Source organism: Theobroma cacao, chromosome 7 (genome assembly GCF_000208745.1).
Source record: "Theobroma cacao cultivar B97-61/B2 chromosome 7, Criollo_cocoa_genome_V2, whole genome shotgun sequence".
NCBI lineage: Eukaryota > Viridiplantae > Streptophyta > Magnoliopsida > Malvales > Malvaceae > Theobroma > Theobroma cacao.
Window position 1 is genome coordinate 1,522,691 of NC_030856.1, and position 18,306 is coordinate 1,540,996.

Below are 18,306 nucleotides of genomic sequence, written 5' to 3' on the forward strand. Positions count from 1 at the left end.
CTGACTCTCCTTTGTTTCCTTTGTCCACAAGCATCCCAGCATCATGAAAGACATGCTTGAACAAGCACTTCGATCATGTTTCATGTCTTGTTCAGCAAATCTCTGGGGGCTTGATTGCCGAAAACAAGAGAGGCTAGATCTCATTCTTCTTCTTTCAAGGGTGGTACCAATCAATCATAAATTTAACACCTTGTTTAGATATAATCTCTTCTTAGTACCATAAGACTATATAGGATACCTTGACGGATTCTCTTAGGGACAAGAATTTCACCTGGAAGAAGCTTCGTTATCATCAATATTTTACTTTGTTTTAGGAATGGCAGAATCTGAATCTCATATCCTTACTGAATGACTAAAAACCCCTTGCCATCATCATATGATCCCATAATTTCCGTAGGCATCACTGTCATTTTGAATATTGATTAAGCTCATCCTAAATGCTATCAGCAAACAGATAGGTGAGGACATTCTCTCTTGGCTCATCCACCTTATGCAGACAAAACTTTCTTTGTTAATCTGGTGAAGAAGGCAAGAGCCAACCTTAGCTCACAAAGTTGTCCACAAATCAGATGAGACGAACCCTTTTTTGCAAAGAACAAGAAATTTTCCTATTCATTGTCCTTTAATGAGGATTGAATCTTATTGAGTAATATTCATGTTTCGCTCCATGTGTTGGGAGCAGTTCTTGTGTCATTGCACTTATCCTTAAATTGCTAAGAATTAAGACAGCATAGGACTTTGGGAGGTTTCTTTCCCGAGTTCATCTCCTAAAAAGAAACAGACTTCTTTGCTCTTAATATTTTAGCTGAATGAAACCCAGAAACAACGTGAAATTATCATTTATAGATGCAAAATATTGTTCGTTTTGATTCAATAAATCTCACGGTTTTATCTCACAAAAGATACTTTAGAGATTAAAAACGATGTGAAAACTTCAATACTCAATCATATTCTAATACATAATCGATTTTGAGATTCACGATTCTCCTGTAAGACCGTAACACGTGACAACTCATTTTGGTCCGATCAATAGGAGCTTAGAGTCTGGGAAACTAGAGAGAAAGAATGCTTTGTCAGAACCAAGCGATTCCGGTGTTGACTCATTTCATGGCACCATTTTCTTCAAAAGAACCAGGAAACAGTCTTGGGATTATTCGAAACAGCCAAATTTTCAGTTAGTCTACGGATGGGGGGATTCAGATAAGGAGGCAAGATTGTAAACCTTTTAATATCTGTTGCTTGAAGGGTTGTTTATTACAGACGCATGACTGAGGATTGGTATCCATCAATCAAATTTGTTTAGGTTCTTCCTCTGTTTTCAGATTATATGCGGGGTTTGGATTTAACTTATTGCATTTTTACAGGAAAGAAAATGGTAGGGAAAAAAAACCAGCGGAATCTACAATAGAAAACCACATGCAACATGATTTGATTCTCAAATGAAAATGGAAGGAGATGCTGAGAATTACATGGCAAGTATCAGTTTCTCCAAACTCTGAATATAAACCTTTACAAATCAAGCCATATGATTCAAAGAAAAACCACTTGGATCTGTTCACTTAAGGATAACAAACTTAATGACTGGCTGATGGATTGGTCAGCAATTCAAGTGATTTCTTTAAGTGCTCTACTGCAACTGTCACATCATCAAATGCCAAGGCTCCAACAGCAAACCTTGCAGCCTTGTGTGCTTCAGCAATTTTCTCTGGTGGTGGCTGGTAATTGCTGTCATATTGGTATTTTTGAGAAGTAGTTTGTGCAGGATCTGAGACTGTCCCATTTCTGCTACTTGAAGAGTATTGGGCTGTTGATGGATAGCTTGTTGTTGGAGGAGCTGACTGGGGAGTGTAAGGAGTCTCAGAACCTTGATAGTAAGAAGCATAATGAGACGAGGCAGAGGGTAAACTACTCTCTGAGAAACTTGGGTAAGACTGAAAATTAGGATATGAATAAGAGGAAGCTTCATGGGATGGGTAACCATGTGGCAAATGCTGTTGTGGTTCTTGTGGATAGGATTGCTGGTGGTATGAATGAGGATATGTAGGATTTTCTGATCTGCTTGTGGAAGGTGGTGGATGAAAGTGCTCTTGAGGTTCTTGTGGATAGGATTGATCATGCGATGGGTAACTAGCAGAAGGATATGAAGGTGGTGGTGTTGGTGAAATATTCGAAGAATGCTGCCTGTCAATCTTATCATGGAAATGAGGTGATGGTGGAATGTTAGTGTAATGCTGGTTATTTACTTCATCATGGAATTGAGGTGATGGATCAGAATCCCGTCTAGGACTGGTAACAGCAGGTTCGCTAGGTCCAAGATCCTGCAAAGATAAACATAGATGAAGATAATCCAGAAACATTTGGCTATCCATAAGTGACTTTCTGTTTATACGTCAAAGCCATTTACTGATAGAAGAGAAGGGCAAGGTATTACTATTGTGCATATATTGCTGAAGACTAAAGTGCTGTTCTGTTTAGACACATACATATGCACCACTAGGTGTACTTGATGGAATTGACAAATCTTCATCACCATTAGGAGGGCCAGGAGTGGGCTTCCTTCCTTCTTTCAGAGCTTTCCTAATATCAGCAGCTTTCCAGGCTGCATACTTCTGTTTTTGCTCAAGCTGTTGAAGAAAGCCATAAACAGTTAAAACTAAAGATAATGCCAATCACATGTTACAGTACAAATAAAGCATCAGCACCGCAAAAGAAGAAATCAACATTAGAAGCACAAACATTTAATGTGAGTATAACCACTTGAAACTCACATCAGGCTGAAGAGGACCAAACTGGTTTATAATCTCAAAGAAAATGCTAGCAGCATAAAATGTCTTTGCTGTATTCCTGTACCAAGCTCCAAAAAATTAATCCTAAATCATTTATAGATACATCACACAACTAAGTAAAGTAAAAGGGTCTAGTGCTGAAAATGACAGAACTTTTCATAATTTAGAAGGTAACACAAATTATGATTAACCAAAACTAGAATATGACATTCAGCTCATTAAATGAGCTGAGTTTCATAAGTTTGTCATGCCTCCCAAAGGGTAAGCCTCAAAGGCAAGCCGCTAAATAGGATTCAATAAAACAGCCATACATAAGAAAGAAGTTATACTTACAAGTCTGCTCGTCCAGAACGATCTTGTTTGTCTGCCTTGGCAAAGACATTCAAGGCAAATCCCTCTAGATGCAAATTATCTTCAGGCCCCAACTTCAACGACTTTTTATCCTGCAATACACCAATATCCTTAGACACTAATGAGGAGAGATTTATAGTTTCCATACAACAACTACATCCTAGAACAATCAATCCCATGCCAATGATCAATACAAAACTATAAGATTCTACTTCAACAGGGATCAGTTCACCAGAAAACAAAATTAATTTCCTTCTGAAAGCAAACATTAATCACAAATGATGAAAGAACCTCTAAACAATGTGAGGGCATTACAGGCAGCAGAAACATGGTATATGGTCTATGCTGCAAAGCGGATCCCAACAATCGTTTTCGCACATTAAGATTAAGCAACCAGGCACTTTAAACAGTAACCCGGAGCCTCAGTACTAGTGCAAATACACAATACAATAACAATTCTCAGAAACCAAACTACGCCCAGTTGATTAAACAGCTACATGAACAACACCCATGTTTCAAAATCTTTTCATGTGAAATTCCATCAACCAATCATCGATAATATCTAAAATCAAAGATCAAGTTTTCTGAGAAAGTAAACTAGACCCAGTTCATTAAACAGCTCAAACAACAATACCCACAAAATTATATATATATAAAGAGACCTTTTCAAGCTGATTCATGAGAGAAACAAGAAGGGCATTGGTGGTTTTGGTTCTCTCGCTGTTGGGTATCTTCAATCCTCTGTCCATTGCATATAACCGACCTTTTCAAGCGTCAAAAAAACCAAACGATCTAATTAGCTTCCAAGAATAAAAGATAGAGAAAAGAAAACAGATTTAAGATTTTTCTCTTTTTACAGTAATAAGAGACGAGAGGCTCATGCTTTTGAAGCTCATCGGCTCGTTGAAGGTACGGCAAGAGCAGCTTCGCTGGCTCGTTCTCGCCTGCCATGGCCTTTTGCCTTTTTTGTTTTCTTTGCTTAGAGAGAGAGAGAAGAAGCAGGGAGATGCGTGTGGAGAGAGGCTTTTAATTTGAGGGGATGGGGAGGTCAAGAAAACGATGTCGTTTTATAAAGGTAGACTCTTCTACGTTAAGATATTGAAAATTAGGTAATGGGGTCAAACTTGCTATTAAGATTTTGAATAATTTTGTTATTATTTTTTCCAAATATAGTATTTCTCTTATCAATAACTTAAAATAAATTATAATAAAATATATGATTAATATGTATACCATTATAAAATGACACATAATCATATCTTACCGTTCACGTAACACTATTTTTATTACCGATGTTTCCCGTTGAGAAAATCGTATTTATTGTAAAATAAATAACATGGGATCCGAATTTCAAGTTCGGTAATACAAATACATACAAATTACAAATTATGTTCCATGAGTTATACACAACGGTGACGAGAGATAAATATATAGACCTGAATTATTAGGATAAAAACACCTTCAAGTTGATTGATCGATTGATTGATTGATTTTCTAATGGAACAAATTTAAAGCAAACAAACATTCTTGATAAAGATTCTACTCGTTACCTGTTAGCTGTAACTTACCCTTCCACACCTAAAAGATGGAGAAAAAGTTACCATTTCTACGGAGTATGGACCCTCTTCCAGGCCTCAATTTCAGTACCATATGTACTTGCTTCTTGAAAAAGGCGGGTGCATTAATGGGATATCATTAATGGGGAGGAAAGCAGTGGAGAGACTTTCAATGCTGACAATGATGTAGAGGGTACCTTGTTGCCAGACCAACTTTGACAAATCTGACTAATGCAAAATAATATGAATCAAAACCAGCTTTTCCAAATGCAAAATATCACAATATTACACAAGTAATATAACAGTATACTCTTCCAGTCACTGACTATATCCCTAGAACAACAGCTCTTCGTCTCGGACCAATACACTGAACATCTGGTAATAACACTAGTAGGCATGACAAGGGGGTGTAAAATCTCTCATTTTATTATTATCAGGGTGATGCTGGAACTGGATCGGTTCCGGAAACATGGGAGGCAGCATCCTCTTTTGATATGGCAACGTAGTTGGCAGGAGCCACCAGCCTCATACTATCCCTCTTCCCATCTTTACCTCCAGACCTGCTTCCATTTTGATTAGCATTTAGAGACAACCGTCTGCTAGGGGTTCCATTGGCTCCTCCATTTGCTCGAGGGCCCACCACCTTCTTTGTATTAGCAGGTCGAGCAGGGCTTGGCCTTGAACCGAAAATGGCTTCTTGTTCTGTGTTTTGCTGCTCATGGTACTTCTTCTGATCCTGTACGTTCATAAGTTACTACATTTAGTAGAAAAGTAAACAACACTGTATATACACGCAAAATGAGAGGCTCTTAGGTCCATGCTTCAAGCTACATAGTTAGAACTCATAAATGAATCTTACCCGAAGCCTCCTCTTCTCTTCTTCTCTTTCTTGCCTGAGCATGGCATATTCATCTAGCATGGCAAGGAGGGGAACACCATCATACGCAAATGATATCCCACGATCTTCTTCCCAAGCCCGAGTTTTGGCAACTAAGGTGTCGACCATACCTACAAAAGGCCAATAAAACCAGTTAATACAAAAAACTCTGGCCATACACGCATGCTAAACAGATCTAAAGTGGTAGCGTTATAGCAATTCTCCTCTACCACGTAATGTTAAAGGAAATATGAATCACCATATGCCAATGATGTCCATCTGTGGCATATGAATCACCATCCTGTATATATGACTCTAGATGGTCCTACCTGGAATTTTGTTGACCAGAATACGAGCTTTCTCGGCACGCTTGAGATTTAAGTGTGCACCCCTGCTTGCATTGTACCTATTCTCATCCTGTTTCAGCAGAATAATATCAGTGGAAAGGAAACACTCAATGTCAGGTACAGATAATAAACTATGAGCATTCACATGGAAGAACACCATGAAATCTATGTCTTTAGTGTACTTTACCATATATAGATTTACAGGGGCATAACACTTAAAGATGCTGATGAGCTAGCAGTCACTCATATACACCAAATCCCAAACGTTCAGCAAGGAAGATTGGGATAAGTTGAGGCCCCAGAAAACAAAGAACCTTTACTGCTAGTTGCTATTAGCTCACTCAGGAAACTTTAGATAGGAGTCTCTAAAGTGTAAAGAGGTCATTAGAATTCTCAAGGGGCCTATATACCTCCAACAGAATTCATCAGTACTAAGGTATTAGCAAGAGGTCAAGCCACAGCACTTCAGGCCAAGATGCTTAATGGGATAATGTTAGAATGAAAGGTTTATCATCAGAATTGCTCCTGATCCTCAATGAGAATTGACACACCCACCCACAAGGGAGAGAGAGTTGGGAGCAAGAAGCCAGAGAGAAAGGGAGGTTGAGGGAGAGATCATAAATACCCGATTGTAGTCTTCAAGCCAACTTTCTTCTTCACAAGCTGACATCCATTTTTCAACCCTGTCCAATATTTCTTTTCTACTAAGGGCTTCTTCTTTTGCTTTTGCTATCTGATTATCCATGTCAGCTAGTAACTCAGCAGGCTCAACATTCCCGGAATCAATCAAAGACATAATTTTCTCTCTAGCAGCCTCTGGATCTATCTCTATATGAGCACGGGCAAATATTTCCTCAAGCTCCACTTGCCTTTTGAAAGCAATTTCCTTCATCCTGCTTGACTTTAGCTGATCAAGCCTTTCAACTTCCACCTCCGCCTTCATGACAAAAGAAAATGAACTAAAGCAACTGTTCTCACTCAAACTTAAACAAAGAATTAAGAAATTTGATTACCTGCTCAATCAGATCCAGAGCAAGAGCACCAGGAACAGTAACTTCATCAACTGATGCAGAGATGTTGCAGGTAACATGGTCAAATAATTTTCTTTCTTCTTCAGGTGTGTCCATTAAATTCCAAAGATCAATTAGCTGAGTTGCCAACTCTTGAAGCTGTCCAAAGAGGAACAGGTTGAATTCATAATTTAATTTCTTGGGACAGATGTATGAAGGTGAATATATTGGCTCCTATATCTATGTCCAGTATAAGGATGATTCCATAAGGTCATATATCTATGTCCAGCAGCTCAAGTAACATGGTATCAAGAGGAGAAACGGAAAGCAGATTTTCAAACAGAAAAAAGAAAGAAAGAAAAAGAATTGCTATATACGACAGAAATACCTTATGAAGCCTCTGCTTCTTATCTTGATTTAAAGCTGAGACTGTCTTGGCCAACCTCAATAGTGTGTCATTGCTAATGCTTTTTGACTGCACACCTGTAGAGTCATCTAAGCTTGGATGAACTTCAGTTACAGTACTAAAGAAGTCCATCCCAAGGACAGCACAGAGATCATGCACGGTGCTAACAAACTCAAGGACTTTATGCAGCCGATCACTCTGCAAAGCAATGAGCAGTTAGTGGTAATAATGCATATAAAAACCCAGGTTACCTAAGGCAATGAATTTACCTTCTCTTTTTGAAGTTCTTGGAACTTTGCTTGATATTCATCCAACTTCTTGAGGGACAAGTCAGACTCATCCACCGCAGGAGACCCTGTCTGCTCACTGACATTCCCAGCAATTTCCCCACATATCTTCTGAATCTGTGACTGCACATCAGAAAAGTCCTTGACTCTCTCCTCTTTCTGTTTCCACAGTTGTTCAAGCGCTGGTGCTATAGCCGCAAGTTGTTCCTTGATTGTTCCAGATGCCTTCTCTGGCTGTAATCAAACCCAAAAGAATAGTGAGGAATCCACTTCACTGTATTTTACAGTAAACTTCCTCTTATCTTTAGCCACCTTGAATATAAGATGAAATTAAGGAATTACTCACAATGCCACCAAAATTTTTGTCCCCAAGAGCTGATACAAGAGTTGACAGTTCAAGTTTGGCATCTGACAAGGCCTGAAGAAGTTGTGCTCTTGATTTTGCTGCCTGCTCAACCTTCCTCTTGTACACATCCAAGCACTCTTGCTCTATCTGAAGAAGCATCTTGTCTCTCTCTTCATCACTTTCACCAACTTCATCCCAAATTTCCTACAACCAATTGCAGAAGATTTTTTTAATGGCAATATTTCCAAATACAGACATTGACTAGAAACAAGATTTGATGGGAGAGAACAAAGTTGAAGCCACGTTACCTGCAGTTTCTGAAGTAAAGAACCACAAGTAGTTTCTCCTAGAAGAGGGTTTTGCACATCCGTTACCGCCATTTACTCTAGCACTTCACCTTAGTCTGTACCAGGAGAAGCAGTTAATAGACGTTAACACAAATTATTTTTGCATCTTGACGTACTCATGAAAAGCCAAACCAGGAATAGAGAACTATATAAATATACCTTATTGACCAGCTAGAAACAGCAGTTTACAAGACTAAATGACATAAACACCTGACAGCAAAAGTCACAAACAATGGTAAATCATCAAGTTAGGAGTAATTTCAAGAATTTTAGCAACAAAAAAATTCATGGCAAAATTTTTATTTAAAATGATATAAAAGAACCTCAAAGGTACAATTAAACAATGTATGATGCAACTATGGCATTTAGCAAACAAAACTAGATTAACCCCAGTATAAACTTTTTGTCTTTTGGAAATTGCAATAAGCTGACTAACAGCAAGTAGTATTTAATTCAGATCATACTAAAAATGAAGTTAAAAGAACAGAGTTAATCAGTCATATATATTGCACCAAAGTGCAGTTGATCAAGCAATTGAACTTGCAGAAAATTTGGTTTCTCAAACACTGAAATTTACAAGGGGGGTAAAAATGAATCTTGAATAACTTATTGCAAGAACAAACAGAAAAAGTACCCTTGAATGTCTACTTCAAGAACCAAGAAAAATGAATCTTGCATATCTGATTGGAATTTACAAGGAAAAGACACATGCATCTTACTTCAAGAATCAATTAAAACTAAATAACCTTCAAATGAGCTTTTTTTTTTTAATGGAATACCCCTCCAAATAAGCTTAATAGAGATACCAGCTCGATCTATTGAGCTTACAAAAATTATTAAAAATATGAAACTCCCTGGCCAAACCATCAGCATTAAAAAAAAAAAAAAAAACAGGAAGTTTAACTTCTTCATCTCCACATTCCTCAGCAACCAAAGAAACACTTACTTTGATTCACTAAACCAAACAATCAGCTTGAACAAAAAATAAAACAAAACTTCCCCAACTTGACTTCTTTCTCAAAATTCACTTAACAATCAATCACCAAAAACCAAACCTCAAAAATCTTCATTTTCCACCTAAAACCACACACATTCACAAACCAAACTACAAGAACAACTCTAGAACACTCCAGATCTCTCTTAAAGCCAACTACAACCCAATAAACAAAAACCCCAAACTTCATTTACATCGAGATCAAAGCAACAAGAAAAGAAAATGGCTGAAAATACAGCAAGGACAACAAACAAACAAAAAACTAAGGCATACCCAGATCTTCCTTTAACCAAAGATTTCTGGGTTATTTCTCTTCAGATCTAAAGCTTTGACGTTTGCAGAGAGAGTGAGTCTGTGTGAGAGTGAGAGAAGCTCTAGTTTAGAGATACCAGAGACAGGGGAGTGGAAATGGAGGGTGTGGGTCCCATTCATATATCTAATTGTCCTGACAAATTCTTCTGATGGATAAGTACCCGTGTCTTTTGGGGTTATTTACGAAGATGACACTGTCAGTATCTAGCACTTTGGAATTTACCTTTTTGTCCCTGTATTACTTTTGGGTAAAAAAAAAAGAAATTTTTTGGTTTGTTAATCCAATAAGTAATTTTATGAAACCAACCAATACGCCGTGACAAGTGTGCGATATATTAAGAATCTTTTTTAAATATTTTTAAGTCAAATCTAATTATTAGATTTTATTTTTTTAAAAGCATTATTATATCTTATTATAAAACCAAAAACATAATTAAACTGAATGTAATAAAATCATAAGGATTAATGAAAAAAATTACTTTGTTACTTGATCTGATATTTGTATTTAATTCTCAAACTAATGAAAATAATAAGAAAAAAGTTTTCAAGACTAGGGTGATTGGATGATAATAATGGGTAAAACTTAAATTAAACAATGTTATCCTTATTTAATTAATTGCTAAATAAATGTTGTTAGTTCTATCATAAATAATCAATGAAAATAATTGTAAAGTATGACATAAAATAATAATTAAAAGAAATTCATCAACCACTACAATTAAGGGTTGTTTCAATATCAACGACACTCACATTTACACTAGCTTTCATCTAAAAATAAAAATTATTATACTTAAAAAAAATTTAAATTATTTTAAAAAATTAATAAATTTTTTATTATATTTTTTATTTTATATTTATATAATATTTATATAAAAATAAAAATATTAAATAATCATATTATTATATTATATTATCATTCATTATAATATAATCGTATCTTACTTATCATATAATAATAAGTATAATATAATTCGATGATAAAAATTTATACTTGTGGATTATTAAAAGATCAAGTCAAATTAGATGAGAGTGGCATGTTGGTAATTAACTTGAAGAAAGAGGGATAAAAGGATGATGATAGTGTGAAGGAGGGGAAGGGGACAGGCTAAGGGCACAGGTCATGGGTCAGTGTTAGGTGGCATCAAGAATCAAACAAGTCTCAGTCTTGCAAAAATCTTAAAGCATCATTGGCATGCAAATAGGTGTTGGCAATTATTAGGACCTCACCTAGTTAGTTCTTAGATATTGCTATCATAATTATCATAAACTATATAGTATTTCTATATTTTAATTATCACTTTGTTTTATTGGTAGTTAGATTTTGCCTCATAAACATATAATTTTCTTTTTTTTTTCTTTTTGGGTTTGTTTAGCCCTCTCCACTGCCTTCTCATATTTAATGTCTTATTTTTTAGCTTAAAATAAGGTTATAAGGATCATGAGATTCAATTTTCAACATCACTTGATCTTGACCACTAGGTCAAGAAAGGTATAGATTCCAAAAATCAATGTTTTTCATATTGATTTTATGAGTAATAATAGCATTAAAAATTACAATGAAAAATAACTACGCATCTCCAAATTTATTATAACAAATTTGATTTAGGATTGTACATTTCTCAAATATGTTATTAAAAATATTTTGGGTAACACTTTTTGTATATTTTTTACAAATTTTTTTTTTTGTAAATTTGATTGCATTATACAAATTTAAATAGTTTCAACAGTTGCACCATACAAGATTTGGTTATATAAAAAGATATATTGTCTAAAAAATGTAAATTCATGAATTATTTAAGTTTGGACTTTCTAATAATTGATATATTACCTCTAAATCTCTTCAAAGAGACCTCTTGATTGGACCTTTTAATTCATAGCTATCTTTAGACTATTCACAAGTTAAATCAACACAATAAATTATTTTATTAAAATATTTTTAGGAAGTAATATATATATATATATATATATATATATATATATATATATATAGTTTTAGGTAAGATAATGGCATCATAGTTCACAATCAAATGCACTAAGTGAAAATGAAAAAAGGTAGATCTACTCTTATCCTTATGGGTGACAAAAGCCCAAAATGAAACTTCTATTACAAATTTTTTTTTTGGACCAAATGGGCAATTAGCAAAATGTAATCTAATTAAAAATAACATAAGGTTTGGATAATTAAATATATGTATTTGTCATATGAAATGTGTTGGCTATGTTTCCTTTATGCATGTGAATTAAGAATGGGTATCTCTTTTTTGGGTCATTATTTCATTGTGTATAAAGGTAATAAATAGTAAAATTATTAATTTATTATTATTCTAGTACCCTTTTAAAAAGTTGAAATACCTCAAAAACACTTTTTGGTGCCCAAAGAATATGCATGGAGAAATGTCATAGAGACAAAAAAAAAAAAGGAAAATGGAAGTGGGACATCAAGTCACTAGTTATAGTCTCAATGAAATTAAAAAATTGGGCCACTTTAGAGGTTAAAAATGGGGAAAAAAGATTAATTATTCATTGGGTTTGGGTTGGATTGAACAAAATCCTTATAATTAATTTAATTTAAAGGCAAAATAAAGGTTGGACTAGGTATTTGGATATTTTTCCCTAATGATTGACTCAACCATGGTGGGAGATGGCTGTCAGAGCAATGAGAAGAAGACAAGTAGGGCTTGCTTCATGTGGCCTAGACAGAGATTAGTTATAGGGGCTTTTTTGTTTTTTTGGGTGTATTGAACAAGCCAAGGCCGCCCCCCCATCACATGATTTTTGTCCTTATTTTACCTTTATTCAAATTACAAAAATCTCAAATTAAAATATAAAAGAAGAAGGGAACACAAGAAAATTATTTTTGAAAAAGTGAAAATTAATCTAATAAATCGAGGCCACGTTGTTCACAGCACTTAAGGATAAGTTAAGGTATTCTAGTCAATTTTAAACTCTCAAACATTTTTTTGAGAATACGATCTAGTCAATATCTAATTTTTATGAATTATGTTCTCATGTTATAATAAAAAAGTCATGGAATACCGACCTTTAACGTTAATTCACCGTGATACATGGTGGTATGTAATTAATTCCATAAATTTTTGATACAAAGGATCTAGGATTTAAAATTTTCACTAACATCAAAAATAAAATTGAAGTCAAATTATGATAAATTTATGCATATTTATACATATAAATGTATATAAATGGCATATTACTTTTTTTTTGAATTATTTAAAAAATTAAATAAAATTTTATTTTTTTTATTTTGTTTAATCAGACTCTTTTACTTTTATTTTGAGTCAAATAAGTTTTTATAACCAATAGTTGATTAATTGTTATTAATCAAACTATTATTTGTCATTTTGAAGTCTATGTAACGCTGGTGTGCATTAATGTGGAAGATGAAAATACTATATGATCATGTTATCGTGTCACATAGATATATGACATCATCATTCATTGTGATATGTTAACATTACGTAAAAAGATAAATGGTATTTTGATACCCAAATAGGCTTTTATGATTAATAATTGATTAACAATTATTAACTAAAATATTATTTATCATTTTTATACACATATGATGCTGACGTAGATTAATGTAAAAAGTAAAAAATTCATATGATTATGTCACATCAATAGTTACGTTAATATTAATTATGATATGTTAACATGTTATATCAGTATTACGTAACATAGAAAGATAAGTGACATTTTGATTAATAACAATTAATCAATTATTTATCATAAGTAATTTTTTAACTTAAAATAAAAATAAATGGATTGATTGGACGTTGTAATAAAAAACAATTACGTTTTAAAATTGTATAAAAATAAAATGGGCTGAGAAATTTAGCCCATTTTTCAATAATGTTGGGCCAGGAACCTAAGCAGTCGTGGTATCCCAAGAAAGGGACCAGAGCGAGAATAAAAGCAGAAACCGATTTCAACTAACTCTCTGAATCCAATCCACGTGGCAGTTTATGGCAGTTCCAAGTTGTTTGGTCCCTGGAAGATGACGAGTTCTTCATGTTTCTTCACTTTTCTTTCTGTTTGTTTCCTGCGAATCGGTGGCGCCCTGGGAACAAAGAACTGAAAAACATAAGGACTCTTTTCATTGTCTTCCATTTTTATGACATTTTGATCCTTCAACATATCTGGGTTTGCAATCAAAGGACGTGGAAAACTTTCAGATTCACAGTGTAAGGTCCCCTGTTTTCTCTTTCCTCCTTGTTCCTTGTAGTAAATAACGGATTTGCATTGCTATGGTTTTCCACTGTTAACGATTCATTCCGCTTCCCCCCTGTTTTCCATTTTTGTTGTTTGTTTGTGTTGAAGAATGTCTGGTTTAGTACTACAGGTTTGAGTTTCTTTGGATGCATGAAAATATAGATAAGAGAAAGAATCTTGGGTTGAATTTGCCTTTCATTTTCAAGGAGGTAAAAGATCAATGTGATTGGAAGAAATCTAATCAGATAATAATAAAATAAAAGAAGGGTTCTCTGTTCAGGTGATCAATGTGTCTATGGTGGTTTCTTTCATATCCATTGCTGGACATTTTCTTTGTATTTGTATATATAGTTTTCTTTTTGGAGAAGACACCCAGCCTTTCTTTTTTCCTTAGTCATTGTGTTTTATTGGTGCAGGGGGTATTTTATGTTGTCTGAAAGTTTATTAGAGTAGCAATATATTTAATAAGAGCAATGCAGAAGGATCATGGTGCCAATGCACCCGCTACACCTACTTCTGGTCGAGTTCGGCATAGGAGACGTTCTAATGAGGTTTGTATATTGTTACATAAATGCATATATGCCTCTTCTTATGTTCTCTCTCTGTGTCTGCCTGTGTTGCTTGGGTCAGTTCATGCATATTTCTAGGTGCTTGCCATGTGCATTGCGTATGGATCGATGAACCGGATCATTCTCTATAAATTCAAGCATTCTAGAGTGGTTGATTCTTAAATACTTAGCATTGAAAGGAACTTAAGGTTTATTCATCTTGTTGTGACATAGCCTTTATATTAGTTAATCCCTCTGGAAAGATCAATCTCTTTCACCTAATTGTGGACTATATAGTGATACTTCTATCATGTTTGGATGCGCATGATGTGCCATTTGTTCTGTTTACGTGCTTAAGATCCTGTTCTTTTATTTTCTCCGCAAGGGGTGAAAAGTGTGTGACCATGTTTTTTGGTGTCAGTTTCCTGTCGAGATGGGCAGAGCAAATGGAAATCATTTACTTGCCTATGATCAGAACAAATATAGATCAATGTGGGTTCGTGCATGTTCATCTCTGTGGATGCTTGCGGGCTTCCTGTTGATCCTCTATCTAGGTCATCTTTATATTTGGGCCATGGTTGTTATTATCCAAATATTCATGGCAAGGGAGCTCTTCAATCTACTCAGAAAAGCACATGAAGATAAACGCCTGCCTGGGTTCAGGATCTTGAACTGGTAAGATAAAATCCCAATGCACGTTTTGATGTTGTGGTGGGACCTAAGAGACTGATGCTCAGGTGGCATTAATTATATGTTCTTGCAGGCACTTTTACTTCACGGCTATGCTGTTTGTATATGGTCGCATTCTCAGTCACCGGCTTGTGAATACCGTAACTTCAGATAAAATTTTCTATAGGCTTGTGAGTAGGCTCATCAAGTATCAGATGGTTATTTGCTATTTCTTATACATAGCAGGTTTGTATCTATTTTCCTTTTGAAATTAAGCAAGATACACACACATTCTCTGTACATATAAGTCCTTGAGCATTTTTCCATCTTGATTGTCTTGCTTGCACTTCACAATGATTATGGTGTCAATTAACTTCTCTGCATTAAGTTACTTTTATCTGCATTCCCTTGTTATCTGCCTGTTCTGCAGTTAGCTTGTTGAGCTATGAATCTTATTCCATTTGTTTTGGATTTAGGTTTCATGTGGTTCATTCTTACATTAAAGAAGAAGATGTACAAGTATCAATTTGGGCAGTTTGCATGGACACATATGATCCTCATTGTTGTCTTCACTCAGTCTGCGTTTACTGTAGTCAACATTTTCGAAGGCATCTTCTGGTAACATGCAATCTGAAGTAGTTCTTAGTAGTTTGTTTACTTTTTGTTTAAGTGATGAATGATACCTTTCGTTCCTTTCATACCGGAACTACCATATCCTGCCTTGTTAATCTACATTTGAAAGATCTGCAACAGAAAGATAACACTGTGAATCATTATGAAATATGTATCATCTGAATGACTTCCTAACAGCAAATTCTTATTGCACCAGAAGTCTAGGTTTGTTCTGAAATCTGTTGTTTTATCTATTTTCTATCGGCTTGCTTTTGCTTATCCGGTTCACTCAAAGGAAGAAGATATATAAAAGCTTCAGTACATTGTACATATTTTCATCTTTTACTCTGTTATGTTATGTTACTGAAATCTAACAAGTCATGGATTTATAAAGGTTCCTTCTCCCAGCATCTCTAATTGCTGTCAATGATGTTGCTGCTTATTTCTTTGGTTTCTTTTTCGGGAAAACTCCTTTAATCAAGCTATCTCCTAAGAAAACATGGGAGGGTTTCATCGGAGCATCGGTTGCAACTACGATCTCTGCATTTGTGGTAAGAACTTTTTACATTGCCATTGATTCAGTCTTCCAACTTTCTTGTTTTCTATAGAACTAAAAAAAGTAAAGAATCCTCATTCATGGTTTTGTGCCATTGATGGTAGTTTGATTCTGCAAGATGATTGATTTCTGATGCTCAAAGCGCATTATGCTGCAAATAACATGTTTGAACCTAATCATAGTGCTTTGATCATCTGAGGGAAGCTGGTGTACCTAATCATAAAAAGAAATCAAAACTTGTCATGTACTGAAAGCAAAGCTTTGAAAATGTTGGAAAGTCCATAGATCAATGGCAGATGGGTCTAATCTTGGAAGATATATTGGTAGATTGGGAATGCATATCAACATAATTTCTTCACTATCTTTTATGCAGCTTGCAAATGTCTTTGGTCATTTTCAGTGGCTGACATGTCCAAGGAAGGTAACTCATTGTGGAATTCATTCATCCTTAAACAAAAAAGGGCCATGCTATTCTGATAAAGCTCATATGACTGAAATGCATGCAGGATTTATCAACTGGTTGGCTTCACTGTGACCCTGGTCCACTTTTTATGCCAGAGTATCATCCCTTGCCAGGATGGATTTCTCAATGGGTGAGTGAGGGATGGAGAAACATTATCATGAATGGACAAATTAGATGAGCAACCCAAGTAAAAAAGCCCTTCACTCATATTTCGTTAGTGTTGATTTGGCAACAAACTTGCTACCATCTGCATGTAAAAGAACAAAGTGGACTAACTATCTCCAACCTTTGCTGATAGCCCAGGATAGTCACTGCTATGGATGGTGTTATGTTCTAGTTGAAGTCTGCTAATTCAATATTTTTTAGTTCTTGACATTCATTTAAATTATTTGTGTATGCATCTGTCTAACAGAATATGATCAGCTCAGTAACTTACTTTTAGTGATATGTTGCAGTTGCCTTGGAAAGAGATAGCAATTTTGCCAGTTCAGTGGCATGCTCTGTGCCTGGGCTTATTTGCATCAATTATTGCACCATTTGGAGGCTTTTTCGCAAGTGGTTTCAAGAGAGCTTTCAAGATTAAGGTGCATTCTTTTTGTTTGTTATTGTGACATTCACGAACTTTCACATACCCCTTGCAACCTCCTTGACCAACCCTTTTCTCGGATGACATAGGATTTTGGTGATAGTATACCTGGACATGGTGGATTTACAGACAGAATGGACTGCCAGGCAAGCTGCTAGTATTTTCTTCTTTCTGTGTAGTTTTAACAGCTCAATGTAAGAAATCTTTTGTGTGTTTTTCAACTGTTGTTTACATGTGTTTCCAGATGGTAATGGCTGTTTTCGCCTACATCTATCATCAGTCATTTGTTGTTCCCCAAGATTATACAGTTGAGATGATTATGGACGAGGTAATCACTTATTCTCATACATATATGGAAATTTATAGCTGTGTGGAATTGATTCCATTCTTGTTATTGTCTTCTTTATGTTGTTTCCTTGCGCTCCAGATATTAAGCAGCCTTACTTTGGAGGAGCAGCAAAATCTATATAAGAAGTTGGGACAGATATTGCAGGACAGAGTGCTTGGACTATCTCAAAGTTAAGTCACACACAGTTTCCTGAACCCTATGCTAAGTGATCCAAACTTGGAAGAGCGATTCCACTAGAAGTTTCTTGGAATGAAGGTGAGAATAGTGTACACTTCTTTTTCTGAGGATTGGACTTGAATACAGTCTTTTGACGTCTCTTGTACTTTGTATGATCCCTACCATCTTGCATCATGGTGTGGATTTAGTTTCCGTATACAAAGCTTTACACAGTTAGTAAACTTAGCTTCATGGCACTAAAGATCAGAATGATTGATTCATGTTTCTGATGCAAAACCACTATGAGAAAAGTGGGATGAAGAGCTTCCTTGTTATTCAGTGTTGGTATCTTGGAACTTATTATTCGGCTTGTCTTCAACATGTTGGCAGATGGTTTAACATCAGTCAATTTTTTCTGGTTTATGTTTATCAGATATGGTTATCATGTTCTTGGTTTAACCTTGGTGTTTCCATTGATCCTATTTGCTGTGTGTTTTAACTTAAAATGGTTATCAGATATG

At 35.2% G+C, this 18,306-nt stretch overlaps 3 protein-coding genes across 4 annotated transcripts; 1 reads left to right on the top strand and 2 right to left on the bottom strand.

Annotated features, from left to right (window-relative positions):
• On the bottom strand, window positions 1,401–4,156 carry LOC18593420 (protein HOMOLOG OF MAMMALIAN LYST-INTERACTING PROTEIN 5). The gene is made up of 6 exons (XM_007020633.2): window positions 3,995–4,156; window positions 3,800–3,900; window positions 3,120–3,229; window positions 2,769–2,844; window positions 2,484–2,624; window positions 1,401–2,318 (listed from the first exon to the last, which is right to left on the bottom strand). The coding sequence occupies exons 1-6, from the start codon at window positions 4,086–4,088 to the stop codon at window positions 1,575–1,577; spliced, it is 1,266 nt and encodes a 421-aa protein (XP_007020695.2). The 5' UTR covers window positions 4,089–4,156; the 3' UTR covers window positions 1,401–1,574.
• LOC18593421 (65-kDa microtubule-associated protein 1) lies at window positions 4,923–9,722 on the bottom strand. Its single transcript, XM_007020634.2, has 11 exons — window positions 9,581–9,722; window positions 8,473–8,523; window positions 8,275–8,369; window positions 7,967–8,170; window positions 7,603–7,854; window positions 7,316–7,531; window positions 6,931–7,086; window positions 6,543–6,854; window positions 5,900–5,987; window positions 5,553–5,701; window positions 4,923–5,429 (listed from the first exon to the last, which is right to left on the bottom strand). Exons 3-11 carry the CDS (start codon window positions 8,344–8,346, stop codon window positions 5,127–5,129), a joined length of 1,752 nt encoding a protein of 583 aa, XP_007020696.1. The 5' UTR covers window positions 8,347–8,369; window positions 8,473–8,523; window positions 9,581–9,722; the 3' UTR covers window positions 4,923–5,126.
• On the top strand, window positions 13,676–18,179 carry LOC18593422 (phosphatidate cytidylyltransferase 1). 2 transcript variants are annotated; one of them, XM_007020639.2, is made up of 12 exons: window positions 13,676–13,823; window positions 14,263–14,397; window positions 14,816–15,069; window positions 15,158–15,309; window positions 15,540–15,681; window positions 16,070–16,226; window positions 16,605–16,652; window positions 16,738–16,824; window positions 17,150–17,278; window positions 17,370–17,426; window positions 17,525–17,608; window positions 17,708–18,179. In XM_007020639.2, exons 2-12 carry the CDS (start codon window positions 14,320–14,322, stop codon window positions 17,801–17,803), a joined length of 1,284 nt encoding a protein of 427 aa, XP_007020701.2. In that variant the 5' UTR covers window positions 13,676–13,823; window positions 14,263–14,319; the 3' UTR covers window positions 17,804–18,179. The 2 variants fall into 2 exon arrangements, with proteins under 2 accessions (XP_007020701.2, XP_017980069.1); XM_018124580.1 differs by having other exon boundaries at window positions 13,676–13,818.

What these genes read in the sequence shown, in the direction of transcription:
- LOC18593420 (XM_007020633.2), bottom strand. Translation starts at nt 4,088, where the DNA reads ATGGCAGGCGAGAACGAGCCAGCGAAGCTGCTCTTGCCGTACCTTCAA. An exon ending in CGTTCTGGACGAGCAGACTT is followed by an intron (nt 2,845 to 3,119) that starts GTAAGTATAACT and finishes AGCTTGGTACAG; the next exon opens with GAATACAGCAAAGACATTTT. An exon ending in GTACACCTAGTGGTGCATAT is followed by an intron (nt 2,319 to 2,483) that starts GTATGTGTCTAA and finishes TTATCTTTGCAG; the next exon opens with GATCTTGGACCTAGCGAACC.
- LOC18593421 (XM_007020634.2), bottom strand. Translation starts at nt 8,346, where the DNA reads ATGGCGGTAACGGATGTGCAAAACCCTCTTCTAGGAGAAACTACTTGT. An exon ending in ACAAAAATTTTGGTGGCATT is followed by an intron (nt 7,855 to 7,966) that starts GTGAGTAATTCC and finishes GTTTGATTACAG; the next exon opens with CCAGAGAAGGCATCTGGAAC. An exon ending in AGAAGCAGAGGCTTCATAAG is followed by an intron (nt 7,087 to 7,315) that starts GTATTTCTGTCG and finishes CTCTTTGGACAG; the next exon opens with CTTCAAGAGTTGGCAACTCA.
- LOC18593422 (XM_007020639.2), top strand. Translation starts at nt 14,320, where the DNA reads ATGCAGAAGGATCATGGTGCCAATGCACCCGCTACACCTACTTCTGGT. An exon ending in AGAGAGCTTTCAAGATTAAG is followed by an intron (nt 17,279 to 17,369) that starts GTGCATTCTTTT and finishes CGGATGACATAG; the next exon opens with GATTTTGGTGATAGTATACC. An exon ending in TTGAGATGATTATGGACGAG is followed by an intron (nt 17,609 to 17,707) that starts GTAATCACTTAT and finishes CTTGCGCTCCAG; the next exon opens with ATATTAAGCAGCCTTACTTT.